The sequence below is a fragment of the Meleagris gallopavo genome, chromosome 1 (assembly GCF_905368555.1).
Source record: "Meleagris gallopavo chromosome 1, MGAL_WU_HG_1.1, whole genome shotgun sequence".
NCBI classification, from domain to species: Eukaryota; Metazoa; Chordata; class Aves; order Galliformes; family Phasianidae; genus Meleagris; species Meleagris gallopavo.
Window position 1 is genome coordinate 39,440,979 of NC_139404.1, and position 13,915 is coordinate 39,454,893.

Below are 13,915 nucleotides of genomic sequence, written 5' to 3' on the forward strand. Positions count from 1 at the left end.
TGTGTGTATCTTTTAAGTACCAGATGTTGTCCAGAATGCTCATTGTGTTGCGACAAGTTGGGAATCGATCTTCGTGCAGTGGGAACCTCCTGCTTCATCCAATGGTGTGATTACTCATTACACTGTAACAGTTGAAGGAAGTTCTACAATTTTTTCATCTAATATTACACTGCATACTTTCCAAAATCTGCTTTCAAATATTTCTTACCAGTTTAAAATAAAAGCTGCAACATCCGCTGGTGATGGTGAAGAACAGATATGCAATGCCAGTACACTTCCAGAAGAAGGTAACTAATTACTAAAGTTAATTATTTTCTTTAATTTAAATGATGACTGTGAAACAAGCAGGCCTGAAATACTACAGGCAGCTGAACGCCTGTCCTTTTAATATTTGGTTCTGCTAGTGGATAAGAAAAATACAGGACTTCTTTCTAGGGTTTTAGAATAGATCCCTTCCTTTCTAGCTTTTTGGTGATTTATAAGTTTCACTTCAGTATTGCATCCTCTTGTTTGCTCAGGGCCTTTTGTCCATCAACAGGATTCAAAATTTGCTTTTGAGGAAGGCATTATTTTAACATTAGAGATAAGCATGATCTTATGGGATTGGCTGGAAAAAATGCAGTGATCTTAACTGCTGTGTTGAACGTGGATGCAGGCAAGCATTTACCTAAAGTACACTTCACTTTAAATCAGAGCTGACGAAAAGCCGGTCCTGACTCAAATCTCGAGAAAGTCTGAAGTTGAGAATGGGTGTCCAGATTGGCAAGCTGATGCCTGATTAAAACTGGGCTTGTCCAAGCCCAGAAACTTTTGAAGACAGATTTATGAGAAGCAGGAAGCTTTCTGGGCCGCCTGCTTCCCTGAAGGTGGAGAAATGTTGCTGATAACATCGAAGAAGCCTGCCACCTGGAAAAGTTAGATTCTGGGATTTTTGAGGAATTTGGGGTTGGCTGCTAGTTTTTGAGGAAACCTTGAAGAATCTGTGCATGTAGTACTAGCCCTTGGCTTGAAAGACAGGCTACTAGCCTGTTGTCTGTTTTATAGATTTGTACTAGTAGCAGAAAAAATAAGACTATTTTCTAACAACACATGGCTTACATATCTTATCACTAAGAGTTTGCCCGAGTGAAGGATTATACTACAATATACTTTTTAATGTTTTATTTATTTATTTATTTATTGCTACATACACTGCATAGACTCTTTCTTGCTGTTTTAGCATTTGACTTGCAGGTTGTTGCTTAGTCATATTTACAGCAAACTAGATATTATTAGGACATTTCCTTAACTGTGTGTTTGCATGAGTTGTTTTCTGGTGACTGGCTACTAGGAATTGGAGATTCATGGTTGGGAATGGAAACAGTTTTATAGCTGTTGTCAGCTTCTTATTTATGGTGGTCTAAGATTAGTCACAGAATATGTAGCCAGCACTGAGTCACTGACAATGCATTTATTTCTGACATAAAGTGAAATCGAATTTGGCTCCGTGTCTTACTGCATAATGTTTGACCTTTGCATTTTTACAGAGTTCATTTGCCTCTTTTTTTTTTCTTTTTCTTTTCATTTAGGTACATTTGTTCATATCTGGGTAAAATTAAACATGAATCATGAAAATTAAATTTATGAGGAGATTAGTAGATTTTTGTGTCCAGTATTGCTCTGTTGTCATGGTAAACCACTTTTGCCAGGCTGCAGTGCGTTACAAAAACTATCAACTTTGTAGTGGTAATGTTACTTTGTGTTTAAATACATTATGCAGTATATGAAATATAATATAGCAAGTACACATGCATAAATGATTTGGGATTTTATGACTGAATAGCTGTCCTTGGATTATTTTCAAGAAAATGCACACATTAAAATGAAATTTTATTAGGGTTGAATGAGTTTTTAGAAGGGAAAAAGAGCCATAAATTGGTAGGATAGTTCTCAGAAAGGCATGCTAAAGCTATGCAGCTTCAGTTAGCTCAGAAGTTTGGGGACAGTATAAGAGTCATTCGGAAGACTTATTCTTAATTCATTAAGAATAAAAATAAGAGAATTAAAAAGCTATTTGGGGCATTTACTATTCTCTGAAAATCTATTTGTTATAATATTAAGACATGCAGTGTAATTTTTCTCTCCTTACTTCTAGTCCTATGTAATATTATAAATGAACACAAAGCCTTGTAACAAGTTGAGGGCTGCGTTGTACTATGGTGATAATAATTACTATTTGTTTTCTACTAAACAGAGATTCATTCATAACTTCAATTTAAAAGAAATATTACTAAGAATTTATCAAAGAAACATTTTATAGATTAATCTTTTCCTAATTTTTCTGGCGTGTAATAATTTGCAGCTGTATACAGAAGTATGCTTTATGGATGAAAAAAAGGAGTGCCTGAAAGGATTATTAATATAAAAGTTTCTTAGGTCTTCTAGTGCGGAGCTGGCAAATTATCATCATCTGTTATTTCTTGGACATAAAGTAAGTTTATTCTCTGAATAAGTAAACCTCTGAGGATTCTGGTTTTGTGCACCCAAAATGAAGTTGCCCACTGGAAAATATGGTCAGTTTTGTGTAGGCCTGTGAAGCACAAAGAATGAGCTTAAAACGTCCTACATCTCCAAGAAAATTATCTGTTTCCTCCAACATATGCCTTTTTGTAGCACATGGCATCTTATGACAGCCCTGTGATTTGGATAATGTGAATTTCTTCATTGCCTTGTGAAGAGAACTACATATGAGTGTAATGTACTGGAAGAATCCTTTAAATGGAAGAATATCATGACCAAGAATCTTTCAATTTTTTTTTTCCAAGACTCTCTCAGTGCTTTTTTTCCAACAGACTTCAATTTTCTTAGTATAGTGTAGATCTTTTTTTAGATTTTCTAATTAGTTGGTATGTCCGAATATAAGTCCCTTTGATGTTGATGGTAAATCTTTACTAGACAAATGCAGTGATCAGATGGTGGCTACCCAATAAATTGCATTGATGTTATTTTTGGAAGCAGGTAGATAAAAATAGAGGAATCATATAGTGTAGGATGATTTTTTTTTTTTTTTTTTTTTTTTTAATAAGGACTAGGTTAACACTGAACATAAAAGAAATCATGGAAAGATTTACATACAAAGCTGGCACTAAAAGCATTTACAGGTCAAATATATTGTTTACTGAAAAGCAGGCAGTGGTCTAGTTTGTCAGTAAGTTGAGCCTTCTTGATTGACTTTAAGACTGAAGTATACTGACAGTTGTCACTACTTTCTAAGCCTTGTTTAAGGTGTACATTTCTCCTTGGATACATAGGATTTGATTTTTCAGTCCTTATATCCTACAGTTAGGTACTGAATTTTCTAATGTCAGAGACCTAAACCAAGGATGCTTTTTTAAGACATGTTCTCAACTGTGCAATTTCCTTTAGAGCATGTCTGATAGTATCAGTCCCAAGTCATGGGAAAAAGAGTCTACAGTTTTTTTTCACTTTTATGTTAGTGAAATCATCTGGGACCTATTTATGATGTTCTTGTTCATACCAAGCAAGACCTTATATCGCAATGAGTCCCACTGAGGTTAGCAGTCCATATTAGAGTAGTATTTAGTATCACCAGGGATATCAGCTTAACTCAGGAAACTCCTTTGGGTAACAAAATTTTCAAAAATTAATGGAGATAATCAGAATATTCATTTTCTTTGCCAATACCTCAGTTTTCTGAAGATCATTTTGTTGAGTGCCCACTGCAATGTGTTCTACTTTGTTCTTCACTTTCCTCCTCTTGATGCTCTTAATACCACCCCACAGACTTCTAGGCTGCCACTGTTCTTTTAATCCAAACTCCAGCTACAAGCAGCTGTTCTGTAGGCAGACTTTTTTTTATTAACTTCATTAGGAACTATGCCATATCAGATTACTGTCTTCTGTTCCCCAGCCCATGCAGCTGTAGTCGTTCCTTTCCACAGAAGTCTTTACAAAAAGCTGTAACTTCTCTCTTTTCTCAGTAGATCTTTTTGTAATTGTGCCCTTTGCTGCCCTTGGTTATCTTTGGATTGCAAATAAGATTTTTCCTACAAAATATTTCTGTGGCTTTAAACAGTTCCACTGACACTTTTCGGCTTGATCTCAGTCTTTGTACAGTCAGGTGCCTTTTCTGCAAGGAATTTCCTTTCATTTGTTTTCTCAAATAAAATGTTAATCTCAGAGCAGTCTGCCAGCTTTGGAAAGACTGATTAGCATTGCAGCCAGATGAGCATAGGGAACTGGGGCCAAGATCTGTGAAAGTCACTTCTATTTAGGTGCTTAACTTCCTGTCAACTTCAGTAGGAGTTCAGGCACGTAAATAGGTTTTAGGAGCTTAAGATCCCATGTGGATCTGGCTTCAGGCACTTTTCCTTGGAGTTTGGCCATCATGGGAACAATGGTGGATGAACCTGAAAATACCTCATTACTTCTCCAGTCTAGAAACTGACTTACCAGCATTTCATGGCTAGCCACTCTGCCAGCATCCTGGCTGGCTTTCAGAAGCTGAATTAAGAGATTAAATTGAAAACTATGGAGGACATTGCATTGTATCAAAGTTTTCAGACTTTGGAAACCTTACTCCCAAAGCTAGATGAATTATAGCAAATGCAATATAGTTGGTTAGGGAAAGACTGCAGGGTATAGAATGATTAACTTAAGGGGTACTGCCCATGATTTGTGGAAAATTTAAATATGTGATTAGCGCTAGAATTCCAATAAGCTAATCAGGGCTCAGTCCTAGACAGTTGGCGTCCTAGATCACCCCAAACACACCCTTTTTCTAGTTTTTTTCTTCAAATAGATCCTTCTGGAATTCAGAAAGAATAATAAAGTGCCTTTTAAGCTTGTATTAAAGCAGGAGTATATAACTGCAGATAGATAAGTCTTTGTTATAGTTCCAGTTTAGCCTAAAAGAATAATACACGAAGATGCAATTTTTGGCTTTAGTTGCTTTTAGTGTGAACAGTGATCACTTCATCATATTTGAGTCATGTTTGGAAAATTTAAACAAGCTGCATGATTACTCTAGGAAGCATGGAATGGTTTGTTCAAATCAGTACCATCTGTGGAGAGAAAAAGTTGGGGGAATTTTAGTCATTCTTGAGGAATGGAAATCTGATTCTCCATGCTGGAGTAATTGTAATCCTCTTTGTATCTGTAACCCAATAGCATAGTTGTCTTGAAATTGTGTCATTGAACACAGTCATTTAGTGCAGGAGTACCACTGGGTGTCAGTCCTCCTTGCTGCAGCCCTTGGAGTACCCCTGCAATGGATTCTGGGGTCACATCATAGTTTTTCATTCTAATGACAGATTATGTTTATAATTTATTTTTATATGGAAGAAATGACATAAGATGAACTAGATTTTAAACTGAGAAATTTTAAGGCTTTAATTCTATTTTAAAGATCTAGCTAGGCATTGGCATAAAAAACTTTCTTGTATCTTCTACCAAGTGACCAATTTTTGTAGATTAGAAATATTTTGCACACATAGGTCTTAGAAAACTGGGGAAAAAAAAAACAAACAGTGACATAAAATGGAAATAAATGCTTTTTGTACAAAAGAAGTCTTTTTCAAATGTCTGTTGCCTTTATACATGCAGTCTTATCTTTCAAAATGATAGTTTTTATGTAGTCACTGGGATTTTCAGACCATCTTCAGCCTTGTAAGAGTAATTTTTATGGGCTCCCTCTGCAGGTAGGGAGAAAAAGGACTCTTCTCAAGGAGGCAGAAACAGTTTCTCTGCCCTTCGTTCTTCTGTTTGCTCTTTCAGAGTTTGTCGATAGAAAGAGCTGGCTTTATTCAGCTGTAGATGTTACGTGTGAGTGCCCACAAATCACAGCCACTGCTATTTTTCCTTAAGAATGTGTAGTTCTCTCAAAGTGTCAGGCATCTCTTCTGTCTTTCTTACAGAACTGTGAAGTCTCAAGTTGAAACTAGGGGACTAGGACAGTCTTGAGTTGGAAAGCCCACCATGTGGCTAGAACATGGGCAAAACTGCCAGCGATTGCCTCTTTAACCTGTCTAATTTTAATTGCACAAGACTGCAGTTATCCCACCTGTAGCTTTACCAGCTGTGCAGGTGGAATGAATATATATTTCCATCTTCCTTTTGGCACCCAGCAACCAACTGGTTACTGTCCACATTAACTTGTTTCTATATTTTTCCATTATTATATTCAGACAGGCTCTTGTGGTTCTGCTTTTCTGTCAGGAACCTTGAGTATGGGAAGATCTATGGATAAGAAATGCTTTTTAAGATCCGCTTTCCTTAAAATCTTGTGATGAGGAAGCATGAAAATGTACTGAATCATTTTTCCTATGCTCAGGCAGAAAGCTTTAAGCTTTATGCAAGATGTTTTACTGGCATTTAATCCAGTCTATCATTTAAATGGGAGTGTAGTGCAATAATCAGTTCTCAGCTGTAGGATGTTTATGATATTAGACTAAGAGTTATTATTATTAGGGTCAATTGTTTCAATCTCTGCCTTGATCAATTTTAAATTTTTATTCTAAGCCGTCCAATGTTGGCTGTTCTCATCACAGCAGAAGCTCTTGGTCACATGCCTGAGACAGTGAGGTTATATTCCTTATGAAAAAAGAGTAATCCTCCTCTTATTGAGGAGGAGGATGGAATTTCCTTAAATTACCTTAATTTTGATCTGATCTAATGTCTTTGGAACTGCTGACTCTTAAATTCTTGGAATGTATAGCATTGAGTCTCAAAAAGACTTTATTTTAATTCTAGTAATACAGGGTGCGACTCGGTGACAACTTTTATTTCTCTTAAATGATTTTATCCATTTTATCTCAAATTTTGTCATCACCATAATTGAGTGTGTAAGATTAATATGCTTTGAGTTCCTTAACAGATTGCAATAGCCTATATCCTAATAGAGATTGGGATTTTTAAAGGATACAGAATTTTCATAACAATTATTGAATGTTCCTCCACCTTTCTTTTCCAGTGGCTAATGGATAAAATATTCCCTTACTTGTATTTTTCTAATTGTGAAAATAGGTGTTTTTTTTTCACCAAATTGAACAAATTGAATATTACCTCTCTAAAACTGATGAAGCATGACAGTTTCAACCTGATTTGCTTTAATTTACGATTTCCTGTACTTCTCTTCACTGTAATAACAACAGAGCAAAACAACATTGATTTTGGTATTTTGCAGTATAGTGATGAAAATTAGCTAGCTCTCCCAAATACTTTTTTTTTCTTTCTTTTCTTTTTTTTCCAGTTAGCTTTTGGTCTGTATTTGATTAGTGAGCGTCAAGCTGAGAGCAAGTGGGGCTACTGTATACTGTGACAGAGGAAGTCCCTGTGACTTCTGTGTCTGACCTCTGTCCCGCAGGTTCCATCTTCTTTGGGCTCATATGAAGGGATTTGAATTTCTCTTTTTGTTGTTCGAGCTTGTTTTGATTGTGAATCTGCATCTCTTTCTTGTTAAGTATTCATATTTAGTGGAGAGGCTTCACCTTGTTGTGTTACGATGTTTTATGCACAAATTTTGGCAGGTGAATGCTGAGATCAGACATTCCCAAAAGGCTGAAAAGAAGCATTGAAGGTTTCCTCTTTCTTCTGCAGTAACATTGGCCTGCAATTCTTTTATTCTTTATGTAAGCCTTTGGGCTTCTTCAGTTTCAGTTTGGGATATATCATGTGTTTCCTTTTACCAGCAATACTTCTTGCCTCAAAAAGTCCAAAGCACTCTTTAAAGCTAAGTGCACGAAATGATTTCTGAGCTGATTTCTCTGTACAGTTTTTTTGCCATAGAGTATTAGTATTATCTTACAGAGGGTCTTAGAGATAATATTAGCTTACTGTATGACTATTTGATATAGCACAAAACCATATGTTGCATCCAATCTGCAAGAGCTGAGAGTACACTGCTGGCTTAATATAGATATGGGTAAATGTGTATGTATGTGCATGTGCATGCACATTGCTATAAATCTGTTTATACCTATGCATATATACATATTTAAGTAACACAGTAGGAAACTTTGTGGAAAGTTTCTTTTTCTATCTTATATGGCCATATTATTCATGTGCTACTGTTTTTGGTGTTTTGTGGTTGTTTTTTTTTTTTTAATTTGTTGTTTGCTGAACAGCTTGTAAAACAGCTGCATTATACAAAGATACAAAAACATACTGTGTGTGTTGATACCATTCAGAAGGTGAGACGAGAGAGGGAGACAAGTATTTCTATGTGAGAGGTGAGGAATCTCAGTCAGCAACAGCAGTAAGAGATGCTATGGATAGGCCAAAAATAACTGCTTGATGCTCTCTCCCTGAGTTGAGACATAGCCCCAAATGTAGCAACAGCAATGTCACACCTCTCAAAGCTTGCCTTGCATGCCACACCTAAAAGTATTTTTTTTTATTCCAAAACTATAGTAAATGTATACCACTTATATATTTTTGGTGTAATTTAAACCAATGCATTTATTCCTTATTAACCCTACAAATTGAATCCTGTAGTTCAGACATGCTTAATAAATTATTTTTTAACCACTGGATAAAACAGTTATAACTGCAATCACTTTTCATTCAATTGAAGATCTATTACAAGAGCTTTTATTTGTAGTTCCTAGTGCTCCCAGGGATATTGTTTTTTCAAACGTGCAATCAACAAGTGTGACTTTGAATTGGAGATCTCCGAAGTTGGTCCTCGGCTACTTTCAAAACTACAAGATTACCACACAGCTACAGTCTATCCACTGCAGTAATTGGGAAACTAAGGAATGTATCGAAGATGAGATTCATCAATATTTATATGAAAAAGCAGTCAATGCCCAGATAGAAGAGACGGTGTATGGACTAAAAAAATACAGATGGTACAGATTTGCAGTTGCTGCCAGTACGAATGCTGGATATGGAAGTTCTTCTCCTTGGATTTCTACACAAACACTTCCGGGCTGTAAGTAAGGAAGTTTGTTATATGTCATATTGCTATAACAAAGGGTTGTCACCTAGTAGAAGTTATTGCTTCAGAGACCTATAGTGCTAGTGAATACAATAAGGATTAACTGCAATTCTTCAAGTTCAAAATATCGCGATATAAATCATTTGGTAGGTTTGCATACATTACACTACTTTAGATTTTACTGTCAATTGGTTGTTTTACTATCCTATTTGCTCAAGAGAAATTTCATTCCTCAGCCCAACTCTATAATTAGAATTGGTACATCTGAGTTTGATATGTACATCTGGGTTGTTATGTTGTGTTCAGTTCATCTTCATATGTGGGGTGTGTCAGTGAAAAGTAGTCTTTTTATTCTTTGACTAAAAGCCTGTTCATTCATGCGAACACTTTTCAAAAATTCTGCTGTTCATTCCTTCCAGTACAATGTAAGCAGTATTTTCAAAGGAATTATGATTTCTTTTCAGTGCCGTTATCTACCTTAAGTTGCAGAGCATAGTAGCCATGTATTGTCTACAAGACCATCGTTAGGACTGCCATACCTCAGCTGAAGTTTTCATTTAATGACATTTGAGAAAAGAGGAATGAAACATAAATTATTTAGATAGTTGATATGGGGACATGAAAACCTTTCCTACTAGTCTGCAGCCAGCCTAAGTCAGAGCATATTTGAAATCTGGCTTTTGGTCTGTGTGGAGCAAGAGAGAATCACCATGAGCAGCCTGTCTAAATCTCAGCTCCTTCACTCCATTTCACAGTAATCTTAATATACCAAGGACTTAAATATCTGTGTAACAAGGATTATTCAATGGTCCTCAGACTTACTTTGTTCCATTCATGATTTTACAATGATGTGAACTCAAGAGGCTTTTGTATTAATTCTTTATAGTATCTGTGCACTCCATGCAGTAATACATCCATCTGTCCATAAATATGTCACAGTTTTCCTGGAAGTTAAGGAAATGTTGTAATCTTCATTTGCAGATGAGAAACGACAATAGAAAAATTCTAAGCTCAAAAGTGCAAAGAGATCTAGGCACTGTGATAGCGAACTTCACAACAATTCATTTTTTTCATGTAAATCACAGAAGCTGTCCTTTGGACTGAAAAGTACTGGAATCAACTACAGAGTCATTCTCACGTGCACTTTCTTTGTCCAGTTCTTGTGCAGATGCTATGCCTGTAAATTAATAAAATATTTAAATGAAAGTAAAATGAAATAAAAAGATATGAACCCAGACAGAGCAGAAAATAGATAACAGAAGTTGTGAGCAACCAGAAGCTCAGGGACATTTCTTTATATTACATACATCTCAGCTGCTGAGAGATGCAAATACCTTGATAAAATGTTGTCAAGTTTCAGAAAATTAGATATTTAAACTGAACAGAGAGGCAGATAATCAAAACACATATCATCACCTCAAGTATCATCTTTAAGATTTCCTCTCCAGACAGTGTCAGTACGGTTTAAGAAAGAAATAGTTTCTTCTCTCTCCTACTGAAGAGACAGAAGTTGAATCAGAAAAGCTTCAGTGGACTGCACAATCCCTTCCCATGCCCTGTGTCTGTGGTGGGGAACAGGGCAGCAACAAATTTCCTGTGAACTAAGATGACATGTAGAGTGATCAGCTGCCTATAAAACACACTGCCCCAGAATCAAAAGGCATGGGCAGGATTCCAGATACTGTGGCTGGATGCTGGCCTTTATTCTGGGGGCAATGGCAATCAGCTGAAGAGGAAAATGAGAAATAGGACGTGTCACAGCTGGCAGCTTCAGAAGCACCAAAGAACCTCCCTGATCAGTGTTTGGGCCTTGGCAAAGGCAAGTCTCCAGCTACCTGACCTGATACATCCCACAGGCCAGTCTGTAAAAATACTGTTTAAACACAGACTATTGTTAATGATTGCTATTTTGCAAAGTTTACTTCCTGTAGTGGAGAAAAGAAATTTGGGGGTGCTCCAAGAGGTCCTGCAGAGTACATCCACTGAACAGGTGCAGTTTTCCCTCTTCTCTCCCATGTGGACTGGGCCAAGCATCCTCTGGATTAGCCTGCTGGTACCCAGCCAATATACATGGTCTGCTAGGGCTTAAGGGTGCTTAGATGCTATGTAAAATAGCCTGAGTACTCAGCCCATAAAATAATCAGAGTTGAGTGTTCAGGTTTGAGAGCAGAAGTTAGCCACCCTGAAGTTTTTGTTTCTCTCAAGCCTATATTTATTATGCTCATATTCAGGAAGTTACAGCATTTAAGCAAATAAATTGTTAGACTTAATTTCAAGAACATAAAGAGATGAAATCTCATCAACAACAACAAAAAATATGTAACAGAAGCCCTAGATAATCTTTCCATTTTTGAGTGCTGCATATTATACTTGTACTACAGCAGCAAAAGCTAATAATTCTGAATATCCTGTGACTAAGGTGAGAATCTCTTATATTTATTTATTTCAATTGTTCATTATGAAGCTAAACTTAAGACCAAAGGAATTGTTCTTTAAGATTTAACTCAGTTGCATGAAGATGTTCTGCAGTGAAATAGGCTACAGTTCTACTCTGTGGAAAATGTTACAGGTTATCAAGAAGATCCACTTCTCAGAACCAGATAAACTATTCAAACTTCTGTCTTGTGAGATTATTCTCACAGGATTTGTCCTACTGTCTCATAAAGTATTTTGATAGCACTGTAATAGCTTAGCTGATTGATTACCTGAGAGCCAAATCTACTTTGCAAGATGAAATATTTTCAGCTTAGATTTATGTAGTTACCAGTACAGAAGATCACAGTGCTGTGTCACAGTAAGGGAAAGGGCAACAAACCTTTTTCCATAGTTGAGGAAATTTTGTTCCCTCACACCTGCACTTAGCCTGAGCTTCACCTTTGCATTTATAAGGAGAATAAGAGTGGCCAAATTCATTGCTTTTAAGGGAAAAGTCATTCTGAAGGATCAGCATTATCTGGAAAATGAAGGACAGTGAAATCATTGAGCTGATTTTGGATCTCATAGATGCTGCAGTGCTTTTTGGTAAACTGCCAGGTCTCCAAATGCCAGGATATACTGACATACAAAGGAAAATCCCAGATGTTAGAGTGTCCCATGAAGGATAGGATAAAGATGCATGGAGCAGAAAGTTACGCTTCTCTTTTCAGCACCTTCTTTCCCAATCCCTGTTGTTATTCAGTTGCTTGGTATACTTAAGGAAATTTTTATGTATAGTGAGAAGGCTTTGTTGTATAGAGGTAGATTTTGCCTCAAATAACTTGGTTTTCTATGCTCCTTTCATTCTCTCTCAACTAAGTATTGGAGAGTTACTATGGCCCAGTATAAAATATAGTTGTTTAAATATTGGTAACCTAGGTAATCGTAAAATGAAAAAACAGAATGTCACACTTAATTTTTGGAGGGAAAAAGAAAAAGTATTGGGCTTAGCCAAACTGGCAAGCATGAATTTCTGTTAGGAGACTGGACAATTCCTTCTTATTTTTGAGGATTATCCTAAATGATGGGCTATCCAGACTTATCTTCAAGCTAACACACTTAACTGTTGCCTTAGCATCAGGACACAGATGGATGGGAAAGATGACCCTGACCTCCATAAGACTCACATTCCTCTGCAAGGATAGAAGCATGATAATCAGGAAATGATGGTTATTAGTTACAGAAAATGCATTATTGTGAAAACCAGGAGAAAAGTGCTTGTGAGAGGAAGTGATTGGATTATAGGGGAATGAGAGAATAAGACTAGGTCATTTCTACTGAGTAAATTGCTGTGATTTATAAGAGAAAGGGTATAGTGATATCATGGCCTCGTATTGACTAGATTAATTTCACAAACAAACCTAAATCAGAACATGGCAGTTATCCACTGAAGTCAACAGTTTTTAAAAAGATTTTTTTTATAAGACATGAGAAATTTTAGACATACTTCATTTTCTAGTTCCCTTTCTAATTTCAGAAAACATTCTAGATCTTGGTATATTTCAGTTGATGTCTGATATTGGACTTTTCACAATGAAAGTAAACTGGGTATTAAAATTCTAATGTATTTTAGATAAGTATCTTAAATACAATGCACTCAATTAGAATTTTCTTAGAAAGATCTAAAAATATATCAGATAGAACCTACATATAGAAATAAAATAATAGCTTCAGATTGGATCATTTGTAATTAGGTTAGGCTTAAAATGATCTCTACAATCATTTTCTAATGTAGATTTGCATCTGAAACAAAAAAATTCAATGCTTCATTAATGTTGTAAAAGAGTAATGGAAAACTGTCTTTGGAAGCTTGGTTAGTTTGGAAGGAAACCAAGACTTGGGAAGCTGTATATATCATTTTGTAATATTTTTGAGAAATTTCTGTTGGAGTTAAGGTAGGACCACTGCCATAGTAACTGAAAGTCACTGTCTGAAGATGGAAAATAAGCTTAACTTACTCTAATTTGAGTTTATAGGGGAAAATACTTGCTCCTCTCTTTCATTACCCCTCGTGCTTCCATAGTTCATTCAGTTAGTCTTCATTCTGTTGTTCCACTCTATTCACTATTTTTGAGTACTACTGAATTTGTGTGTGTGTGAATACTGAGTGGCTGAATTTGATCCTCCCTACAAAGCATATTGTATTCCTGCTAAAAGCAGCACACCAGTCTAAACCCTGTTTCCAATATCTTGAACTCTTCATAGCACCTTCTCAACTCCCCGGTTTTCCTATTTTATTTTGCCACTGCAGAGCAAAATATACACCTTCATGGTGTATATCTCTTCTTATGAAGCACCACACCTAATTTCAATAGTTACATTTCTCCTTCCTATTTTTCCTTTTCCTAACATATTTTCTACCTACTAAGCTAGGTAGCCTTGTATACATTACAACTTTCCTCATCAAGCTCTCTGACAGGCAATTCACTGATATTCGTCAATCATAGTCACAATTTTTTGTGGTAGATAAAAAAAAAAGGTACAAGGAAGCCAAGAAAATAT

The 13,915-nt window shown here is 36.1% G+C and overlaps 1 protein-coding gene across 1 annotated transcript in view; it reads left to right on the forward strand.

Moving 5' to 3' along the window:
• Positions 1-13,915, forward strand: part of PTPRQ (protein tyrosine phosphatase receptor type Q) — a 121,558-nt gene that overhangs the window by 68,685 nt on the left and 38,958 nt on the right. The window contains exons 42-43 of the mRNA XM_085221943.1: positions 18-287; positions 8,600-8,932. Of these exons, the coding sequence (XP_085078069.1) occupies positions 18-287; positions 8,600-8,932 (603 nt within the window). The remainder of the gene's footprint in view (positions 1-17; positions 288-8,599; positions 8,933-13,915) is intronic.